Here is a 24,199-nt window from a genome sequence, read left to right as displayed (position 1 = left end):
GACTCACGTACACACACATAGGCTCACACACACACACACACAGACTCACGTACACACGCACACACACACGCACACACACACTCACACTATCATACAGGTGGTGAATTAAGTGGAAACAGACGTGTTCCTGTGTCTGCAGAAACATTCTCTTCCTGTAACGTTCAGCTGGGAATGTAGTCTCTCACACACACACACACACACACACACATACCCACACCCGCACACACACGCACACACACAGACACACACACCCACACTTGCACACACACACACACACGCACACACACACAGACAAACATACAAACACACGTACATACACACATATTTACTGAATTTGATTGACTGTTTGAAACACTTTTGAAATAACTGTACAAATTAAATGACTGTAGATTTAAACAGAACAGTACTGTGAATGAAATATAGTTCATAATGAGGCTGCAGACTGAAACAGTATTGTGTTGTTTATGATGCAGTATATATATACACACATATACATATATATATATACATATATATATATATATATATATATATGTATATGTATGTATATATATATATAGTCCTGCTGGGAGTCAACTCAAAAGACTTCAGGTTGTGATGAGTTTCTGCAGACTGAGAGAGAAAAGCTTTACGGTCTCATGTTTCTTTAAAAAAGCAGGAGGGGCTTCTCTCTTTCTTTGTGTCCAGGCTGAAATAATTTGCATATGCCCCTCCTCCTCTCTCGGGATTGGCTCGGCATGTGGAGACCTACACATCCAAACTTTTCTCAGTTGGAGCAAAAACTTTTTTTTCCTGAGTTGAGGATGAAGTGAGAGCAGCTGAGAGAGGAACAGGACGATGTCTTAATGACCTTCACACAGTAACGGTCTCCTGGAGGTTCTTCTTGTTTCTAGGTGAGAAACCAACACTTCAGTTCATGAGTCAGAAGAAACTGTAGATTATTATGAAGGATTGGATTTAACAAGATGGTATATGTTTGTTACAGATAAACAGGATCTTTTTCACTTCTGTTTTAAACAGAAAACAGTTTTGATTTCAGTTCCATTCTAAAGTAAGAAACCAACATTTGATTTACTAGTTTGTTTTGTTTTGAGATTATTTTGAAGAAAAAATGGATTTAATCAAGATCTTAAACAGGATATGTTTCACTTCTATATGAAAAGAAAACAGTTTTGATTTCAGTTTTTAAAATGTTAAAGTGTTTATTTTCTGTCTGTTTAGGAGATTAACATCCTCACTTCACCTCATTATGCTGCCGGCTCTGCTTCTGGCTCTGAGTCTTTGCTCCGACGTTCGCTCCTCCGATCCGTCGTCGATAACAATCCAGTACCGTGTTTGGGAGGAGCAGCCGACGGGAACCCGGGTTGGCCGTCTGGTGGACGACCTCCGGCAGCGGGACGAAGGCGGCGGTCCTCTGGAGGATTTCCAAGTGGTGGAGCACGGGAAAGCCCTTCCCTTCTCCGTCAGCGCTCGAGACGGGGTCGTCTCCACCCAGGGCCGGCTGGACCGGGAGGATCTGTGCCGCGGCTCGGACCTGTGCGAGCTGGCCTTTAGCGTTCTCTACAGGAGGAGCGGCGCCGTCAACTTCCTGCGGGTCCGCGTGGAGGTGATGGACCTGAACGACCACACTCCCGGCTTCCCCGGCACGCTGCAGGAAGTGGAGATCTCGGAGACGGCTGGCATCAGGATGCGGATCCCTTTGGACCGGGCCGTGGACCCCGACGCTGGACCGAACGGCCTCCAGACGTACTCGCTGTCCGTCAACCAACACTTTGCTCTGGATGTGACGGTCGCGCCCGGTGGCACCAAACAGGCCGAGCTGGTGGTGATCAAAGAACTGGACAGGGAGGTTCAGGCCACGTTTGATCTCACCCTGGTGGCGTGGGACAAAGGGAACCCCCCCAGGTCTGGGAGCACATTAGTCCGCGTTAACGTTCAGGACTCGAATGATAACAGCCCCATGTTTGAGGACAGCACCCCCAGCGTGGAGCTTTCTGAGGATACAGCACGTGGGACAACCATAATCCACCTCAAGGCCACCGACCCGGACCAAGGTGCCAACGGGGAGGTTGAGTATTCGCTCAGTAAGCACACGCGTCCGGAGGTTCATAAACTGTTCCATGTGGATCCGCAAACCGGAGCTGTGAGTCTCAAAGCGCCGCTGGACCACGAGGCCCAAGCCTCCTATGAGGTGATCCTACAGGCCCGGGATCGCGGGCCCAATGCCATCCCCACACACTGCAAACTGCACGTCAAGCTAAGAGATGTAAACGACAACGCGCCCAGGATACACATGACCTGGACGCCACCCAACTCCCCCGTGGCGACTGTGCTGGAGGGAGCACCGGAGGACACCTTCCTGGCCCTGGTGATGGTCTCCGATGCGGATTCGGGAGAAAACGGCAAAGTGAGAGCTTACATTCAGCCAGAATCTGGCCCTTTTCGCCTGAAAAGGATCCACGGCGACAACTACATGATCGTTACCAACGGCAGCCTGGATCGAGAGAAGGTGATGCGGTACAACATCTCGCTGCTGGCCCAGGATTACGGAGACCCCCCACTGTCCTGTGTCAAACACCTGCCGGTCCACGTTCTGGACGAGAACGACAACGCCCCGGTGTTCTCCACCTCCCTCTACAAGGCCTCCTTCGAGGAAAATAACATGGCGGGCTACCACGTTCTCAAAGTCGAAGCCCACGATGTCGACCTGGAGTTCAGCGGACGAGTGTCCTACTTCATACGGAGCCCCAACGAAGTGGAAACCGACACCCGGTCTTTCTCTGTCCACCCGACCAGCGGTGTCATCAGCGTCCAGCGTCCTCTGGACTACGAGGAGTCCTACGCCTACTCCTTCACGGTGGAGGCCGTCGACCAGGGTCACCCGCCTCTCACCGGCACGGCCTCGGTGCAAATCGACGTTCGGGACGTGAACGACAACCACCCTGTCATCAAGGAGCCGAAACCCAGAAAGGGCGTGGCCTCTCTGAGCGTACACGTCAATACGGACAAGGGGGAGATTGTGATGGAGCTCGGGAACGACATCGACGAGGGATCCACCTCTCTGATGATCAATCGCCCGGTCAGAGACGGACTCGGATTCCTTGCGTCCACCTTAAAAGCTGAAGATCCAGATTCGGGGCTGAACGGACAACTCAGCTACCTCATCGCCGACGGGAACGTGGACGAACTGTTCTGGTTGGATCGGGTGACGGGCCAGCTGTTTGTGAACACCACCAACGCCACCGAGCTTGTTGGGAAAACCTTTAAGGTGAACGTAGCCGTGTCCGACATGGGGAGTCCCAGCTTGGCCACCGAGGCCACTCTGGAGGTGACTTTTATCAACCTCAAGGACCATCTGAAGAACTCGTCGCCCGGTAACCGCGGGCAGCTCAGCTTCACCATGATGATGGCCGTCTGCCTGGGGGCGACCTGCCTGTTGCTGCTGTTAGCCGTCGCTTTGGTGACGACGTTCTGCCGCCCGGAGAAACGGGACGGCCGGGCGTACAACTGCCGGCAGGCGGAGTCCACTTATGACCGCCACCCGCGACGCCCGCAGAAGAACATCAGGAAGTCCGACATCCAGCTGATTCCTGTCATCAGAGGGCGGAAGGAGGAGCCTCCTGAGGACGACGGCAGCGAAGCCCAGCTTCTGGCTCCACCCCCGATGGCGTCAGACGACGAACAAACCGAGAGGCAGTACACGTTGATGCCATCGGTCATGAACACAAGCTTCCATTCCCAAGGATACCCAGAAGGGGACGCCACCCACCACTGCAGAACTCTACGGAAACTCGGAAACATCGAACTGGACGCCGCGTTGCACCGGAATCTCTGCAAAGCCAGAAACCCTTCATCGTCGTCCTCTTCGGCCTCGCATTCGAGCACCTTGAGGCGCAAGGCGACCGCCAGAGGGGAGGAGGGGACGGAGCCGGCGAGCTCGATGGCGTCCCAGGCGACTCTGAGGAGGCCAAGGACCTCGGAGGGACGAGGGGGAATCGACGCAGAACACCAGCAGATACTCAGAAACCTGGTGCGACTGTCAATGGCTGCGTTCGGGGACGCCATCGAGCTTTCCTCAGCTTCACCTGAAGTGCAGGTGAGTTGTTGTTTGTCATGAATTACACCACTAAACTTTAACTCTTGTTCCTTACATGTACGTTTAGTTACTTTGTTTAAACTTTGTTTATTAGTTCTTAGTCCTTAATTTTATGCCAGACGGCTTAAACTGATTGATTACAAGTTCTGAAGAAAATATAGAATTCATGATTTAACTAACTCTGCGTGATACTTTCTTAAAGTATTGTTTGATCTACTTTCTCTATTTAAGATTATTTACTACTAAACATTAAGGCCAATGTCGTTTACATTTAATTTACTGCCATCTAAAACGTTTTAATTCACTTGTGCTTAAACCACTATAGCTAACGCTCAGACCAGCTTCCATTACGTTCTCCCAGCAGCGTCTCTGCCCCCCCCCCTATGATGACTTACTCAGACAGCCTGAAGGCTGAAAGCAGTGAGTTCATTCAGGTGCTAATGTGTCACAGACAGTAATCCTCTCTGACAGACCTCTTTACTGAATGTCACATATCACGTTCATATTGAAACCAGGAGGAGGTGTGTGTGTGTGTGTGTCTGTGTGTGTGTGCGTGGGGGGATTGGTTGCTTAGTATTATAGTATTATTTGGGCCGCAGCTCTATCAAACACATCAAATGTACTTTAGTAAACTTTATTCTGTAAGTGTTCATTTTAGATTATGGGTCAATAAATGTGGTCGACACACGTCTCTCATACTGGAGAGCATTTATGCTTTTGCTCTTTTACAGTTTCCGTGTGAACTTCACAATATTCGTGCAGAACAACATAAGCATGAAGAAGAAAAATAAAGTCCTCCGTTTTGTGTCCGTCGTCCTGTGTGTTTGAACGATGTTTTAAGAGGAAAAGAACCCGTTCAGAACTTCACACCCCCATTAAAATATCTAATATGTAATTCAGATATGAATTTACACCAAAAAACATCAGTTTTAACACCTTTAAAGGTTAAAACCAGCGTCACTGAGGGTCAGAAGTGACCGCCAACGCCCCTCAGACGGAGAACAAAGAGCTGGACTCAGTCCGACGTCACGTGAATCCATCACAGACAGGAAGTAGGTTTTACCCAGAATACACCTCTCCTCAACCCTCTTAGTCGGCCCAGTTGGCATTCCTCAGGCTTCGACACACACACACACACACACACACACACACACACACACACACACACACACACACCTTCGTCCAGAGAAGAATAGGCTTTTAGGGGCCACTTCCTGTCTCTGGAGCAGCATGTGAGCAAAAACACACTAACGTCACGGCTAAACAAAGTCATATATTAGTGTGTGAACACACACACACACACACACACACACACACACACACACAAGGTTACTTTCCCCCGTGTGTGTGTGTGTGTGTGTGTGTGTGTTTCCTCCCTGGAGGTCAGTGTGTATCCGCTGTATAAGTGAGCTGTCAGCACAAAGCTGTGAGCAGAGAGACTAAAGACAGAGAAACAGTTGATTCTACCTGCTCCACCATCAGTCCACCTAAATACAACATGATGTCATTATTCTAACCCCCTCTCTTCCTCCTCCTCCTCTTCCTCCCTGCAGCAGATCTCCCAGCTCCTCTCTCTCCTCCATCAGGGTCAGCTTCAGCCGAGGCCAAACTTCAGAGGAAACAAGTACTCTCATCGCAGGTCAGTGGGACTCCTCATCCTCCTCTCTCCTGATATCCAAATTCAATACATTCCTCCTCCTACTCTTCTTCCTTCTGATCCCTAACCTCGATATACATCGCTCCATCATCGTCCTCTTCAATCCTCTTCCTCCTGATGTTGATGATATCCTCTTCTTCTTCATCACTCTCTTCATCAGCACTAGTTTCAGGTTTCAGGCTGTGATCAAAGCACACTCCTAATAAAGGAGAAACACTTCTGACTCCTGATGTGTGTGTGTGTGTGTGTACGTGTGTGAGTGTGTGTGTGTGTACGTGTGCGTGTGCGTGTGTGCGTGTCACTCTTCTTATCTCACTAAACCTCTGGTCTGGTCTTTTTATTATTTCTTAAATCAGATTTCTGTTCTTTGTTTCTCTGTGAAGAATAAATGAACCTTTTATTTACTTATTTTACTTTATTTCTATTTACAATAATCTCTGATTCACTTTAGAGCAGCTGTGTTTTCCTGCTTCATCCAGTTAAACATATAAAAACTCTTTACATAACAACAATTAATTATTATTCATTTTAAATAAATGTGTCTTTTTCTTTTGTTTTAAGAACTAATGGTCAAAGGATTAAGTGTTTTTATGTCTGTGGATTAATTGAAAGGGTTATTAATCCTCACCTGTGTGTGTCTGTGTGTGTGTGTGTGTAGATATGGAGGTCAGGACTGTTCTGATTGGCAGAGCACCAAAGACAGCGGACACGGAGAGAGCGAGGCTGGAGACGTGGACTGGGAACCAGAAAGAGACTCAGACCATCAGCTGGAGGAGGGACTCCAGAACCTGCTCAACGGTACACACACACACACACACACACACATATACACACACACATATACACACGCACACACACACACACACATATACACACACACGCACACACACACACACACACGCACACACATATACACACGCACACACACACACATATACACACACATATACACACGCACACACACACACATATACACACACACATATACACACGCACACACACACACACACATATACACACACACGCACACACACACACACACACGCACACACATATACACACGCACACACACACACATATACACACACATATACACACGCACACACACACACATATACACACACACATTTACACACGCACACACACGCACACACATATACACACGCATACACACACACATATACACGCACACACACACACACACACACACACATATACACATGCACATATACACACACACACACATATACACACGCACACACACACATATACACACGCACACACACACACATATACACGCACGCACACACACACACACATATACACACACACACACACATATACACATGCACATATACACACACACACACATATACACACTCACACACACATATACACGCACACACACACACATATACACACACACACATATACACGCACACACGCACACACACACTCCTTTAGTCTTAAACCTCCATGTTTGTTTATCCAAGCAACACCTGCTCACTGAAGATGAAGATCATAATAGTAACTAGAAAATTTCGCAGGAAATTTTGACAGTGTGGCTTCTAGTGCCTGAAGACGTCGCAATATATAGCTACACATGCCGATGTTACCGATAGTATCGTTGAGGTTCGATTGAGATAGCGCTTCTCTCTTTTCTGCATTTTAGATTCATACTCTTGGATTGAATCTTGTATTCGTGATGGACAGTCCACAAATGGCTCCCATCATTTCTGTCTCTAAAAATATCTAAGACCTGAATGACTGTATGATAGAGACAGAGAGACAGAGAGACAGACAGTGAGACAGACAGACAGGAATGCCTTTGACTGAATGTCTCCAAGTCATGTGTGTGTGTGTAGAGAGAGAGAGAGAGAGAGAGAGAGAGAGAGAGAGAGAGAGAGAGAGAGAGAGAGCCTGCGTGTGTGTGTGTGTAACTGGTTGCCATGGTGAGGACGCACCAGGCAGACTGATTAAGAAACGTTGCAGTAATCAGTGATTTTGAACAAAACCCCTGCCTCTTTTTAAAAAATTTGCAGGAGTCTGAGTGCCAAAATATGGATACCGTGAGAAAGATAAGACTCTGGGAAACGCGCTGATGTGTTTTTTATGTTTGTGGTGTTAATAATGTGAGCTCCAGAGCAATAGACAAAACTGGTACCGTCTGCTTTCTTTGAGAAATGAGTGGTGAGATTTAACATGGAGTCTAATGGAGCAGTTGGTTGAAGTTCATGTCGCTCTGTGGCTCTTTGAGCCAAATGTGTAAGTCTGTTGGATTCCACAGACACTTTACTGCGACCAGCACAACATTTCCAAGCTTTTGGGCCAAAAATGGTGAACAAAGAGTAAAAATTGTGGGAGCTGGAGCAATTTGTTTGGAAAAATCATAGAATATTTTCCTGCTCCGCTCCACTCTGACGGTTATGCTCTCACTCTAGCTCTTAACGAGCCGTGCAATACACACCCATTAAAAAATCTGAAACAGACCCAAAATTTTCCTGAAACTTAATCTGTGACTTCATGAAAACTGTGCTAGCTATCAAAATGTCCCTTTGGCTCAATAAAGTGCAGCGTTTTGTCTACGTTTTAAACTTTGAATCATTTTTCTACGTTAATGTACGGCTAGTCAATATGGGCCCAGAGTTAAGTGATTTTTTTGCTCTCTTCACGCAGGAACCCCATTCAAGTGAATGGAGACATTTTGCTCAGTTTTTCGGGATTTTCGGGAAAACCGCTGGGCGAATCTCTCCGAAAAATAGATAGCACACTATCTATCACACTATCACAAACCTTTGCGCTACAAAGCACACTGTATATAATCTATCGGACTTAATAATAATATTCTTTATTATTTCTAGTGATTATAGTTGGAATGCTTAACAGCATTCCAACTATAATCACTAGAAACCGTTCAAATATCAAAATGTTCAGCTCGTTAAGGACACATCTGCTATATCTCTTCATATTTCTAATCTTTAAACTTTTTGAATTATTAAGCTTTTTGCACATTTTTTTTGAATGGGATGTCTATGGAGAACATTTTCAAATCCTCTTCAACTTTCAAATCCTTCTACTTCCTCATACTTTCAGCTACAGACACCATTACAACCCTGAGCTATTGCAGAATGATTCAGCTTTTTGATATATTTTAAACTTTTTGAACTGTAGCAATTTAACTTTTATGATTTTTTCAGCCCTTTTCTGACTTTATAATGGGTGTGTATTGCGCAGCTTAGAGTGCGTGATGTCACCGCTAGAGTGAAGAGCAGCTTGAGATTCTTGTGAAAAAAAGATTTGTCTTTTGCCACTGTGTCCACAATCTTCACTCTTCATGCATAATTTCTGGATGTAGAAGTAGCTAATCTTGTCCTTGTCGTAGACAAATGACTGTGGAATCCCACAGATTTACACATTTGACACAGAAGCCTGTAATTGAGAGGAAAACCAACTTTCTGCTCCATAGAGACCAATGTTAAATTTTGCTTCAAAAACATCTTCCACAGAACACGGTACCCCATTTCTAGATCGCCAGTTAAGCCACATTTTTTACACTACAGACACAATTTTTACAGGATCTGTTCTTCAACTCATCCTTCCTCTCATTTATTAATATCGGAGCAATAGGAGCTACGGTTATGGGAGTTTTGATGATTTGTTTGAGAGGTGTTTCCCTGTTTTATCAGACTCAAAGACTCTCCAACAGATGCGTCCTCACCATGGCAACCCGTTACACGCACACAGGCTCTCTCCGTCTGTCTCTCTCTCTCACTCACTCAGTCCATAAAACTGTCTGTCTTCCTGTCTCACTCACTCAGTCCATAAAACTGTCTGTCTGCCTGTCTCACTCACTCAGTCCATAAAACTGTCTGTCTGCCTGTCTCACTCACTCAGTCCATGAAACTGTCTGTCTGCCTGTCTCACTCACTCAGTCCATAAAACTGTCTGTCTGCCTGTCTCACTCACTCAGTCCATGAAACTGTCTGTCTTCCTGTCTCACTCACTCAGTCCATAAAACTGTCTGTCTGCCTGTCTCACTCACTCAGTCCATATAGCTGTCTGTCTTCCTGTCTCACTCACTCAGTCCATAAAACTGTCTGTCTGTCTGTCTCACTCACTCAGTCCATAAAACGGTCTGTCTTCCTGTCTCACTCACTCAGTCCATATAGCTGTCTGTCTTCCTGTCTCACTCACTCAGTCCTTATAGCTGTCTGTCTTCCTGTCTCACTCACTCAGTCCATAAAACTGTCTGTCTTCCTGTCTCACTCACTCAGTCCATATAGCTGTCTGTCTGCCTGTCTCACTCACTCAGTCCATAAAACTGTCTGTCTGTCTGTCTCACTCACTCAGTCCATAAAACTGTCTGTCTGTCTGTCTCACTCACTCAGTCCATAAAACTGTCTGTCTGTCTGTCTCACTCACTCAGTCCATAAAACTGTCTGCCTTACTCTCTATCTTTCTGTCTATGTCTCTATCACTCTCTCTCTCTCTCATACAGTCATTCTGCGTCCTGTCAGTCAGGAGGTTAGTGATCCACTGACAGGTGGAGGCTGCACAGTGAGCTGGGAGAGTTTGGGTTGGAGTATCTCCGGGATGATGGTGTTGAACGCTGAGCTGAAGTCCACAAACAGAACCCTTCATATGACCCTGGGGAGTCGAGGTGTTGCAGCATGTAGTGCAGTCCCATACTGACTCCATCATAATAATAATAATAACTTTATTTATAGAGCAGCTTTAAAAACAGAGTTTACAAAGTGCTTTGACAGACAAAGCAGCAAAAACAAATTCATAATAACAGAAAGATCAGTGAGACAGTCGATACAATAAAATAAATGAAATAAATCATTTAGTAAAATCAACACATAAAACAGAAAAGCGATGAGATCACATACAAGCCAGTCTATAAAAATGTTTTTTAAGAAGTGATTTAAAAGATTGGTCCTTCCTCGTCACATGACAGCTTAGCTCATATTGCTAACGGTAGCTAACGCTAACCGCATTGCGTTTACCGTCTCTCCTGCTCCGACTGTAAACTGAAAGCTCATTAGCATGATACTATTCATGATAGTGTTATTAGCTTGTATTGAGATATTAGTTTGTTTTAGTGTTATTAGAGTATCATATTCTTCGTAAGTCGGGTTATTAGCATGTTAGTGGCCGCTTGTTGTTGTTGCTTGTTAGCTTATTAGTGTTTTAAGGTTATGAACATATTAGGGTTAGCATGTTAGTGATAGCTTGATTGGGTTATTAGCTTGCTAGTGTTATTGGTTTATAAACATGATGAGATATTAGCATGTTTGTTTTAGTTACCATGCTGGGTTATTAGCATGTTAGTGTTATATGTGTGTGTGTGTGTGTGTGTGTGTCTTCCTGGTATTGTGGTCAGAGTCCCGGGGCGAGCTGACTTTGTGACATAAAGAGTGAGAGGGAGTGTGTTGTGTTGTGTGTGTGATGCTCGACTCACCTCCACCCTGCAGGCTGTAACTCACACCAGTGCGTGTGTGTGTGTCTCTCTCTTACATGTGTGACCTGTAACATCTTCTTCTTCTTCTTCTTCTTCATGATGAATCACACAAATATAAAGCCGTCTTTGTCCAGGTGTGAAGATGATATCACACCTGACAGCAGAGTGTGTGCGTGTGTGTGTGCGTGTATTCAGTCTTTCATGTGTGACACATTTTCCTGCTATTTCATGTGTTTTGATGAGTTTGGAGTCACAGCAGTTAAAACATCGTGCGTGAGAATAATAACTCTCCAGCTGTTCTCTGATCTCAGTATCTGTGAGACGTGTTTATCGATACGTCTTCAGTAGGAACCATTCAGACTCATTGTTGGTTTTAGTCTCGACAGAAATCCTCGTCTTCATCCATATCTTGCATGTTGAGATAAATACCTCTTGTTTGATATCATATCTCATCCTCGGGCTTATTATTCATACACTGATGTGATTCTCCAGATGAAATACGGGCTGAAGACGTTTTTATTTACAGACACAACGTTGGTTTAAGTTTTTTATCTCTAAAGATTTACTGAAACTCGATGCTCTCAGTAACTGAAGGAGCGTTTTGTGTTCTTAGGATCTGTGGAGAAAATCTGCCAAAACAAAAGGAGGAAAGACGGGGAGGGGGGGGGGGGGGGGATTAACTGTGTGTGCGTGTGTGTATGTGTGTGTGTTAAACATCTGTTGGTGGTGAGATGAAGGAGGCTGATTAGTCTCAGACTTTTAAACTCTCATTAATGTGACGTCTGGAGACGGCCGTTAAAAAATAATATTTTACATTTAACATCAAGTAAAGACTCTTTCAGGAGCTCTGAATATAATAATAATAATAATAATAATAATAATAATAATAATAATGTTTCAGCTTCACTACATAATGACTTTCAGACATCATCCAGAGTTCATCTACTGAAAGGAGCTGGAGATCCGTTAACTGATCAGATATGGTTCACTGTTTATACTTTAACTGATATTAATATTAAATGTTGAGCAGAACTTTTACTTCTACGAGAGTCTGATTATGAATCTTCATGTTACATAGAAGTTCACATGTAGACGTGCAGAGAAGTAACAAGAACAAGTAAAGAGATGTAACAGGAAACAGAGTCTCACTCTGTTGTTCTTCAATAGATAACGTGTCAAATGTTTGTTGAAATAGAAATATGGATTTATACATTGATACCTCTATAATCAGCATTGTGCTTTAACTCTGACTGAGTAAACACACAAACATCCGCAGTTCTTAAAATAACAAAACAAAGTTTCAATAAAACATGAAAGAAATAATAACAGAAATAAAGTCTAAAATAAATGAAGGAACTCGAACAATGTCTGCAATCTGTTCAATTTTATGAATGAAATAACTGTATCTCTGTTTAGATTCACTCCTGACTCCTCACAGTATACTTTGGAAATATAAATACTTAAAATACTAGAAACTATATATCTGTGTGGTATGTTTCATATTCATCAGACTGTAAACGTCCTGTGTTGAGTCCGTTTTAAGTTTAATAACTCATCTCTTCTTCCTCCAGATATCTTCCACATGAACTGATTAAAAACTATGAAGCTCTTTCATTATTTTGACAACACAAACAGGAAGTACAGGACACAAACAGGAAGTGATGAGGATGAGATCAGAGAGGACACTTCAGAATAAAAGGCAGTGTGTTGTTTCCTCCTGGTCTTCCTGCCTCGTTCTCCAGATAGAGAGAAACTAAAAGGAAGAGTCTCACAGGACGTCTGAATGAATGTAAAGTTTAAAGATATTTAAGTTCGGCTCTCTCTCCTCTCTCTGTAGATGACGTCTTCCCAGACGTCAGCGACCCGGCTTGGATGGCCCGGCTCTCTCTGCCTCTCACTGCCGATTACCACGACAACGTCTTTGTCCCCAACGGGCCACCTTCCCCTGAGAGTGAGCTCTGTCCCCGGGATGCCCTGGACTCCTCGTCCTTCTCCACTTTCGGTAAAAATGCAAAGAGTCTTGTTTTGCTATCATTTCAATTTAAAAGTTAGAGTTTAAATCACAGCGGTTGAATCTACTTAATGATCTATTAAAAGACTTGTAGAGTCTGAAGCGTAGCTGAGCTGTAGGTAGATGTTGTGTAAAAAGGGTCGACATAGATTTAACTCTAGCTTTTAAATAAGTATTAAAACTTTACGTCCAAAGTCAAAAGTGAACCAAAACATTCTAAAGAATTATTGAAAGATGATAACAATGTCTAGATTTTTAAAAAAACTTGTGGATGTCACAGATGTCTCGTTAGTTTCACGGTTGAAACTTTTGGCTATTTTCAACGTATCCTCATACAATTCTTCGTATATCTGATGAAAAGTTGCTCATTTTTTGTGCGTTTTCCTACAAAAGTCCAGAAACGTGTGTTAATTTCTGCTCGTTACATGAATACAGTCTTTTCAAAATAAACATGTCTTCACAGGAAACTACTTAGTTAGGTTGAGACAACTAAACTACTGAGTTAGGTTTAGACAACAAAACTACTTAGTTAGGTTTTAGACAACTAAACTACTCAGTTAGGTTTAGACAACAACACTACTCAGGTTGAGACAACTAAACTACTGAGTTAGGGTGAGACAACTAAACTACTTAGTTAGGTTTAGACAACTAAACTACTCAGTTAGGTTTAGACAACTAAACTACTCAGTTAGGTTTAGACAACAAAACTACTTAGTTAGGTTGAGACAACAAAACTACTTAGACAACAAAACTACTTAGTTAGGTTGAGACAACAAAACTACTTAGTTAGGTTGAGACAACAAAACTACTTAGTTAGGTTGAGACAACTAAACTACTCAGTTAGGTTTAGACAACTAAACTACTTAGTTAGGTTGAGACAACTAAACTACTGAGTTAGGTTGAGACAACTAAACTACTCAGTTAGGTTTAGACAACAAAACTACTTAGTTAGGTTTAGACAACTAAACTACTCAGTTAGGTTTAGACAACAAAACTACTTAGTTAGGTTGAGACAACAAAACTACTTAGACAACAAAACTACTTAGTTAGGTTGAGACAACAAAACTACTTAGTTGGGTTTAGACAACTAAACTACTCAGTTAGGTTTAGACAACTAAACTACTTAGTTAGGTTGAGACAACTAAACTACTGAGTTAGGTTTAGACAACTAAACTACTCAGTTAGGTTTAGACAACAACACTACTCAGGTTGAGACAACAAAACTACTGAGTTAGGTTTAGACAACAAAACTACTTAGTTAGGTTTAGACAACTAAACTACTCAGTTAGGTTTAGACAACAACACTACTCAGGTTGAGACAACTAAACTACTGAGTTAGGGTGAGACAACTAAACTACTCAGTTAGGTTTAGACAACAAAACTACTTAGTTAGGTTGAGACAACAAAACTACTTAGACAACAAAACTACTTAGTTAGGTTGAGACAACAAAACTACTTAGTTAGGTTTAGACAACTAAACTACTTAGACAACAAAACTACTTAGTTAGGTTGAGACAACAAAACTACTTAGTTAGGTTTAGACAACAAAACTACTTAGTTAGGTTGAGACAACAAAACTACTTAGACAACAAAACTACTTAGTTAGGTTGAGACAACAAAACTACTCAGTTAGGTTTAGACAACTAAACTACTGAGTTAGGTTTAGACAACAAAACTACTGAGTTAGGTTTAGACAACAAAACGACTTAGTTAGGTTTAGACAACTAAAATGTGTTATTTAAAATTAGATTCATTGAAATGGCTGTTTTAAATAACACTTGAAAACCCAAAGAAAACCAACACATTTTCAGAAGTTGTAACCAATTAATAATTGTTTTATTAACTGCTGTAGTTGAGGCAGAAGGTCTGGTTTTCATTCCCAGAATGCAGCAGAGTGACTCCTCCCTCTCCTCTTCCTCCTTCAGGTAAAACTCCAGAGAAGGACGGCCCACTGGGCGGGGCGCTGCTGTCTGAGGTCAGCACGCTGTTTGAGATGCTGATGACACAGAAGGCCGACGCCCACCCCGGCCCTCGGGCCGACATCCTGTACCGACTCTCCGCGGCGTACCGCCGGTCTCTGGGTCTGGACGACACCGCCGCCTCAGGAAACGCATCAAGGAACTCTGGGAATGCTGAGAAGAGGGCGGGCCTGGCTGCTCCTTCAGGACTTTATCAATGAGATCACTGAACTCTGGAAAGACTGAGTTTCTGTGTGTGAGGAGAATGTTGATGTAATACTGAAATATGATTTAAATATATAAAATTATTTTTTATAGATTGAGGCTTCAATATAAAGAAGGTGTCACTTCCAGCACTTTTGTGCCAATAAGAAGAGGTGAAGATGTGTTCAGAGTCAACATGAAGCTAAATTTGTCTCCTGGTGTTAACATGAGTTTGACTGTTTGGGTGCTTTTGTAGTCCGTTTCCTCGGTCAAACTGAAAGACATGTTTTCAGGCTCAAACACTAAGGTTGATGAAGTTTCATCTTTATTCAAATGTCCTTTGACTCCGATAGGAAACAGAAGCACAGTTGTTCTTTGTAAAAGCTAAACATTATTATTTCAATCCTATCTACGTAATCATGAACGAGGAAGTATAGAGACCATACAAACCCTCACAGGGCGGTGGTGGAGGTGGATGAGTCCAACAAACAGATCTTTCCTCCGTCAGACCGTTGTTTGTTTGTTCCTCGTGTGAAACCAGAAGTCAACGTTGATTTATTTGTCACGTAACTTTAGTACTTCCGTAACGACACTTCTGTAGTTATTTTAACTCAAACAACAATCTTTCCCTAAACCTAACGTAGTAGTTTTAAACAAGATAAGATATCCTATGAACCGTTATATGAAGATGCGTTGTTTTCATGTTGTAAAACTTAAAACTTGTGGTTTTACATGGGACAAAAACACCGGTCCCCTGAGTGAAAGTCCTGTGTTTGTTTGACTCTGTTTGTCCCTCTAGCCTTGTGAGGACTTTCTCTCTTTAATTCACACCAGTTGAGCCTCTAATAAAGACGTCGGTCTCTGACCAGCCGTCGGTGTTTGACGCCCTGAGAGTGAGAACGGGTTTATTAGTGTTGGACAGAACCACAAACCTGCTGATCATTGAGATATGATAAGAGATTATTGTCAAATAAATAAAAATGCCTGGTGTGTAAATAGTTCTTTAATCTGAGGAGAAGATCAGGGATTTGATACAGAACACGCATGTTGAAATGGTGCTCATGCTGAGGAATCAAGTGGAAGGAAAACAAAGACTCAGGAAGAAAACAGGAAGTGAAGGAAAGAAGTTGGGACGAAGTTTAATGGTGAATCTGAAAGTAGAAGATGTGTCCTCGTTATGTTGCTGCTGTTTAGTCGGACCGACCGGACGTCATTATGGGCTTTAGTTCTGTGTGTTGGTGACCAGAAGGAAGCGATGCTTTGTCTTCTTGTTCCTCCTCGAGACAGAAACAAGCTGAGAGACTTTGTTTGTCTGGATGTTCCTTTACAGGCTGTTTCATCATACAATTATACAACGACTCTTCAGTTAAGTTATTGCTTTAACTTCTATAATAAGTCGTCTTTTTTACTGTATTTTATAAATCAGAAAACAGAACTTTGTACATATTGTTTTTTATATATCAAAAGACTTTTGTGAAACTTTTTAATGGAAAGTTAGTTTTGTATTTTTTTCCAATAAAGTGTGTTTTTATGTTTCAACTTTGTTTTCACGTCATTTAACTCAAACAGCATTCAGAACTTCATTGGAGAAACATCAAAGTGTATTAAGAGTGTGTGTGTGTGTGTGTGTGTGTGTGTGTGTGTGTGTGTGTGTGTGTGTGTGTGACACCCATCAAACATCTGCTCACATTATGGGCTCAGAACTTCTCGGTCTCCACAACATGAACTCTTTATTTCAGGATGAAGATGTTGTTTTGTTGATGGTTGCGTTTTGGTTCAAACCAACAAAAGTAATAAAAAGTGATGCAATGATGAAATGCAGCGTCGTCACGAGCTGCTCAGTCTCCTTTGTGCAGAGCGCCATCTGGTGTCTGAGAGACACATTACACCCAGAGGTTTCATTGAGACCAAACAGCAGCAGTCTTGTCACAACTCTTGTTGCTGCTCTGCAGTAAACACACACATTATTGTGAAATACGCTACAATAAAATAATGCAGTCATATATGTATTTGTGTCAGTGGTGGGCCGTCAGGGCCTGCAAGGCCTTCTCTGCTGGCCTGAACAGAATCACAAAGTTATATCTATTTTATAATTTAATAATTCTTCTTAAATACACTACATGTATTATAATTTATAATAATATTTTCCCCATCATCTTATGTTCTCATTGCACAGCTACTGTCTTCCTCAGTTGCTCTGCTTCCAGTGCAGCTTGTTTTAAGTAGAGCTTTTATCCAATCAGATCTCACCTCTGTGTCTCTAGGTAAGAACAGAGGCCTGCAGACTCACAAGTGAATCCATGTGCAGTTTAAGTGAATGGGGACGATATTGTTGATTGTCATAGTGTTCAACCAATCAGATCTTTAGTTTGACATGTTGGGCGTATTCTTTGACGTGTCAGAGCTGCTAGCTGGCCTACAAGTACGTGAGCATTAACGTGCAGCTCAGTGTTCAGGTGCAGCTCTGCAGTGAGGTGCAGCGTGCTGTGATTGGTCAGTGGGCGAGCACGTGACTATCGTGAAACAAAACTTAACAGCAGAGCTTAGTTGGAGTAGTGAGAGTTCAAATTGAAAGATATCAAAGAAATTATGACATTTTTTGCATTGTGCTTGGTGTAGATTATTATCATTTTACCTAGCTTTGTTTTTTTAATACTCAATGGCTGAAGGAGGAGAAACGGATTTGTGAGTTGGGATTTAACTGGGATGAAAGGAGGATGGAGTTTGGTAAGTCAACTGCATTTGTTTTTTTTACATCTAATATCTGAATGGCCCTCGAGTGTGTAGCAGAATGCGTGTTGCTGCTGTTGTTTTCCCGTTAAGCTAGTTAGCGTAGCCTCCCAGAACACTTGCGGAGCCCCAGCTGTTTTTTGTTGTGTTTTTTTTGTTCCGGTTCAGAGGTCACACAGACCGGCCTTTGCCTGACAAAAAAAAAAATCTTGTGCTTTTATTTTGAAGGTTATTTTTTATGCAGCGGAGTTATTCCAGCATTTATGGCACTTGTTCAGCGGAGCAGGAAAAGCACCGACCAATGCGTTGTGAATCACATCACGTGATGCAGCTCAGCCAATCAAATATGAGTATTCTGACAAGTTTCCTGACTCGAGTGAGATGTACACACACCGTGACACACGGGGCTGAGGAAAGAGATAGCAGAGCAGTACTATTAGTATGTGAATTGTGAAAGTAAACCATAAAACGGTCTCCAATAGAGAAAATTGGGTCGCGGCTTGTCATTAAGGGGTGATGGTGGGTCCCGCAGCCAGACCAGTTGGAGAACCACGGCTCTGTCCTACATTACAAAACATTATATTTCCCACAGTATAAGCTTCTGTATTTTCCAAATGCAGTACTATTATTCAAACGTATTGTTTGGTTTGGAAGACTTGTACCGAACGGTTTAATACGAATACGTACATAGTTACAGCCATAGAAACTAATAATAGCTGTGGCGCCATCATGAGGTTATAAGGTGGTATTTCAGCTGCAGGACAGCAGTGAAGGCCCAGGTTTAAAATGACGGCCCGCCACTGGTTTGTTGTAATATGTGACTGCGAGAGACTTCACTCTCTGCTGAAGCCTCGGACTGAACTTTGCTTTTTCACACAGCTTCATTGAAAGACAGTGATTGAATCAGTGATTTATATATAAATAACTGTCCACCCAAAAATATCTTTCAATGCATACAGAAATAGTTTGTGTATAAATGTAAAAAAAGCACATTTCTGATGCAGAAAAATATTTCTTGTTTTAAATATGAAGAAATCCATAAAGTATTTGTGTCTGTTTTTGTGTGTATTGAAAAACGTTTTTTGGAGAGAGTAATTGATATATAAATCCCAAAATATATGTGTGAATCCTTCTGTGCATTCATTAATATTGAGTCAGAGAGGACGGATTAATACAGCAAATTAAAACTGTGTGAATATATGAACTATCCATTAATGTGACTTTCTGATGATCGTTTCTTCTTCTGAGGTTATGGGAGCATATTTATGTTTATCTGCCTAATTATGAAACATTTGAAGTCCTTTCAAAGGTTTTTATGTCCTCATGACGTATATTTCTCTGGTGAAACAAGTTGAAATCAGTATTTATTGTTCTTTAGACGTCTACATCTCCACATTTCGACTGCATTTAAAACCTCCGTCGTCCTTCATGTGTTCTTCATCTGAGCTGCGAAGATGTTTCTTACTTCCTCTCAGTTACTTTATATGGAGAACAGAAAACCCTGAAGCTGGTTTTCTTTGTCACAGAGCTCAGCGGTGGACACTCGACCAGAAGGAAACCAAAGTAGCTGTTGGTCTGTGAGTCTTTAGGACTCGACCGGCTGCTGCCACCAGTTTAAATGTGAGTCAGGTCCAGGTGAGACACGTTGTGCCTGACGAGCTCTGATTGTCCTCAGACACCTGTCCGTCATGTTGGTTAGATATCCAGATATCCATGTTCTTAGTTTAAAACCTGTAGAGCCCTCTAGCCCTATTATTAGGCCTCTGCTCGAAAATTGCATACCCATACTAAAAATAGTGTATTTCTGCAACTACAAGGTCTATTTGAATAATGTTGATGTTGTAATAAAGGTAACACTTGTGAGATTTGTTCAGATGTATAAATATCAGTGTATATGTTACTGGTTAAGAGTGAATGAAGATGGCACACAGCTGAAAATTGAAAAGTTTCAGGTTCACCTGAAAAAAAAGCACTTTTATTGTTATTGTTTCTTTGAAATGAGGCAGTGGTTACCTTAAAACATCTCCCAAATCATAGAAGAACATGTCAACAGTCTCTGTGCAAAGTTTGATTACAGAGGTTTTAGTACAGAGAGGTCAGGTGAGGTCACCAAATTGAAATTTTGGAACCAGCTGTTCCATTGTAATTTTATACACTATATACCTATATATTTCACTTGTTTTATCACTAATAGTGTTCAATCTATCCAAATACAGCAGGTTGGCTTCATTTTGAGAGCCTGAATCCTCTCTGAGCCTGTTTGTGTCTGTCATCCATGGGATTTTCTCGTCTGAATTCCAGTTTCCCTGTGTGTATGTGGGCCTTTCTCAGCCTATGATTGGTCAATTTCAGAAAATGACACGTCAGAGTCCAGACAATCGAGTGGGGGTAACGTGGTATTGATTGACAGTATCGTTAGCCAGTGAAAATCAAAACCACGCCGTCCCTCGCGGAGCATAAAATTCCATTCGGCGAAAGTCAAATCTCTACCCCCTGGTCCCCTAAGTTAGGTAGACCCCCCTTTCTTCAACAAACAGTTGAGAGACACAACAGGATATACGTCGAACATATTTGAATCGAAATAAGCGGGGATTTATCTGTTCTCTTCACAAATTCAGCTCACGGTGAGGTGCAGTTACGATTTGTATTGATAAAGTGGTTTGTGGTTCTGGTGCTTGTTTGCTCACAGCTCTGTACTGGTTTCACGGAGAGAAATTCTGAAGATATCTGTGGAATCTGTGTGTTATTGGCGTGCTTTCTGCGATTTCCGTTTTCCGTGTTAGCCTCTAGTTTCTTCTTCTTAGCACCTACCGGAGTGTGTGGTCGGCTCAGCAATGGCGAAAAAAGAGTGATATTGTGGTAATTGTTTTAGATACTTATATTAGTCGTGTAGAATTGTGTTTGGAGTGTGTAAAATGGCTTACATGATATATATACACAGAATCTCTTCTTTTACTGGCTATATAACATGTGTGTAACATTCATTATATTCGTTTCTGAACAGTGCATTCTACGACACTTTCTTCGCTAAACTTTCTCGCTGGAACCCCAAATGGTCCCGCTCGTTACCCCAAAGGTTTAGAAGTGATTCTGTTGTTTCTGTTTTCATCAGTAAACTTTGACAACATCTAGAGTGTGACATCTTTCTTTTAGGTGTTAATCATTACAAATAGTATTAATATAATACTAACAGAACTCCTTTACTGAATGTGGTCCAAACTGTGTTTTCTTTCTTCCAAAGTTCCCAGGATTCAATGTTTCTGATATTTATTAACATTTAGAGAGATTAGTAAGGGCTGTCTTAGTTCCAACAAGGATGTTTCAAATGTAGTTATCCATCGAGGCAGTGTGGAGAAATCAGTGACTAATGTCAAGAAAACGGTCCTTGTTTTGAATTAGTATCAGATCAGCAAGCTGTAATCTGTAGGTTTTAACCAAAGGCTGACTTTAGGAAGTGGACAAAATCTTTGTGATTTAACCAAATTGGTTTGTGGACTGATGTTTTGAATCCACGAGTTCAGCGTTTTAGCCGTCTCCATCTTGGTTTTGTCCGTCTCCATCTTGGTTTCTGTCCGTCTCCATCTTGGTTTTGTCCGTCTCCATCTTGGTTTCTGTCCGTCTCCATATTGGTTTCTGTCCGTCTCCATCTTGGTGTTTGTCCGTCTCCATCCTGGTGTTTGTCTGTCTCCATCTTGGTGTTTATCCGTCTCCATCCTGGTGTTTGTCTGTCTCCATCCTGGTTTTGTCCGTGTCCATCTTGGTTTTTGTCCGTACATTGAATAGAACCTTTGACTGATAAAACAGAAGATCTTTGACATGTCTCCTTAATAAGAGGATGTTCAGCTGTGGAACAAAGATATCTTCTGCTGTTGTTAAATTAGTTAATTTCCCTCCTATTTTATTTATGTATTTTTTCCTTCAGATCTCTGGATACACTGATGTAGTTGTTTCTGCTCTTTCACTAAAGTTATCGCTGAGAGTTCGCTACTTTCTTTAGCCAGTTAGACTTTCGATGAGGTATAGGCATTTATCTCAGCAACGTTCTGAGTCTGTGGAGGAAATATTAATTCAGAAGGCAAAGTGGTCCCGTTTAGAGTAACCGGGGAGGTAAAAAGAACAGAACAAACACTTTTTTCCCCCACAGATGGAGAGTAAAGAGGTCGGACTGGAGCTGAGCCCCAATGTAGGAAATAGATCTGGAAGCTGCTAATATGCATTTTGCTATTAAATGTGCCACCTGTGAGTTAGAGAATGAGCGAGAAATCCAATAAAAACTCTATTAAAACAACAGCAGTATTTTATGCGTAAACCCCAATAATACAAGCTTGGTATAAAGTGTGTGTGTGAAGAAGTGAGAGTGAATCCCAGGAGGAGAAAATAAAACACAGCCTCCATGGAAATATAGAAAGAAACAATAAATAAGAACAGACGCTAGAACAACAGGTGTTTAATTTTACTCCAGTCATCTCCGATGATAAAGGAGCTGGAATATCATTTAAAGATGCTGTTTGTATTAAAAAGGGAAAATAGAAATGCTCATTTCTTTGTTTTTTCTGATTTCTATTAGTTATATTTCATGAAGACAGTAAAGCTCTGTAGTCTTACGTCCAGAAAAACTCCTCTCATAATCGCTGTCTGTTCTTCACTAATGTTCAGCTCCGTCCCATTTTATCGAAAATACAATCAGTCATGATCAATTTTGATATGTTATGATCGAGTTTTATCTGCAGAGCGGTGGTGGTTGAAGTATTCAGCTCATTAACTTCAGTAAAAGTACTAAAATACAAAAAAACTCCACTTCAAGTAAAAGCAAGGCAATAAAAATGTGACGTGAACGAACAAACACTGATCTTTGAAACTAGAAGTCTAAGTAAATCTAAACCTAACTAAGTAGTTTTGTTGTCTAAACCTAACTAAGTAGTTTTGTTGTCTAAACCTAACTAAGTAGTTTTGTTGTCTAAACCTAACTAAGTAGTTTAGTTGTCTCAACCTAACTGAGTAGTTTAGTTGTCTAAACCTAACTAAGTAGTTTAGTTGTCTCAACCTGAGTAGTGTTGTTGTCTAAACCTAACTGAGTAGTTTAGTTGTCTAAGCCTAACTAAGTAGTTTTGTTGTCTAAACCTAACTGAGTAGTTTAGTTGTCTAAACCTAACTGAGTAGTTTAGTTGTCTAAACCTAACTGAGTAGTTTTGTTGTCTAAACCTAACTCAGTAGTTTTGTTGTCTAAACCTAACTCAGTAGTTTAGTTGTCTAAACCTAACTGAGTAGTTTTGTTGTCTAAACCTAACTAAGTAGTTTTGTTGTCTAAACCTAACTGAGTAGTTTTGTTGTCTAAACCTAACTGAGTAGTTTAGTTGTCTAAACCTAACTGAGTAGTTTAGTTGTCTAAACCTAACTGAGTAGTTTTGTTGTCTAAACCTAACTGAGTAGTTTTGTTGTCTAAACCTAACTAAGTAGTTTTGTTGTCTAAACCTAACTGAGTAGTTTTGTTGTCTAAACCTAACTGAGTAGTTTTGTTGTCTAAACCTAACTAAGTAGTTTTGTTGTCTAAACCTAACTCAGTAGTTTAGTTGTCTAAACCTAACTAAGTAGTTTAGTTGTCTAAACCTAACTCAGTAGTTTAGTTGTCTAAACCTAACTCAGTAGTTTAGTTGTGGAGCTGAAACTACAAACCACCAAAACTATGAATCAGTATTTATCGGTTTATTTTCCGTCCACTGGTTTTCTGCTTAAAGTCAAAGTTGGGTGTTGAGACGTTTTAAAGGCTGTTGGAATTCAGCACAGGAAGAAAGTTTGTGGTGTGTTGGGTTAAAAATACAAGATATATATAATATGTGTGACAACAAATAATTTGCTATTTAATTTTGAGTGAAGAAGACAAAGTGTTGAACTGGGTTTTTCAGATCTTTGGTCTGGTGTTGAAACATAGAAAGTTTAGTTTAAAAGAGTAAATTACATATGAAAGCCTTAAATGACTTAAACAAAACTTCTGTTTGTTATCTGTTCAGGTTGATACATAAGGGTGATCATAAAAACATGTTCATCTCACTTTACAGGAGTTCTTTTTAATATAACAGAT

At 41.6% G+C, this 24,199-nt stretch overlaps 1 protein-coding gene across 1 annotated transcript; it reads left to right on the top strand.

Moving 5' to 3' along the window:
• Nucleotides 1-780: 780 nt before the first annotated feature.
• Nucleotides 781-16,815, top strand: pcdh12 (protocadherin 12). Its single transcript, XM_076105338.1, has 6 exons — nt 781-893; nt 1,222-4,096; nt 5,650-5,735; nt 6,412-6,551; nt 13,055-13,219; nt 15,154-16,815. The coding sequence occupies exons 2-6, from the start codon at nt 1,250-1,252 to the stop codon at nt 15,405-15,407; spliced, it is 3,492 nt and encodes a 1,163-aa protein (XP_075961453.1). The 5' UTR covers nt 781-893; nt 1,222-1,249; the 3' UTR covers nt 15,408-16,815.
• Nucleotides 16,816-24,199: the final 7,384 nt, after the last annotated feature.

This window comes from Anarhichas minor, unplaced genomic scaffold, assembly GCF_050575085.1.
Source record: "Anarhichas minor isolate MPS153535 unplaced genomic scaffold, ASM5057508v1 ptg000031l, whole genome shotgun sequence".
Classification (NCBI taxonomy): Eukaryota; Metazoa; Chordata; class Actinopteri; order Perciformes; family Anarhichadidae; genus Anarhichas; species Anarhichas minor.
This window is presented reverse-complemented; position numbering and strand designations above follow the sequence as displayed.

What these genes read in the sequence shown, in the direction of transcription:
- pcdh12 (XM_076105338.1), top strand. Translation starts at nt 1,250, where the DNA reads ATGCTGCCGGCTCTGCTTCTGGCTCTGAGTCTTTGCTCCGACGTTCGC. An exon ending in ACTCCAGAACCTGCTCAACG is followed by an intron (nt 6,552 to 13,054) that starts GTACACACACAC and finishes CTCTCTCTGTAG; the next exon opens with ATGACGTCTTCCCAGACGTC. An exon ending in CTCGTCCTTCTCCACTTTCG is followed by an intron (nt 13,220 to 15,153) that starts GTAAAAATGCAA and finishes TTCCTCCTTCAG; the next exon opens with GTAAAACTCCAGAGAAGGAC.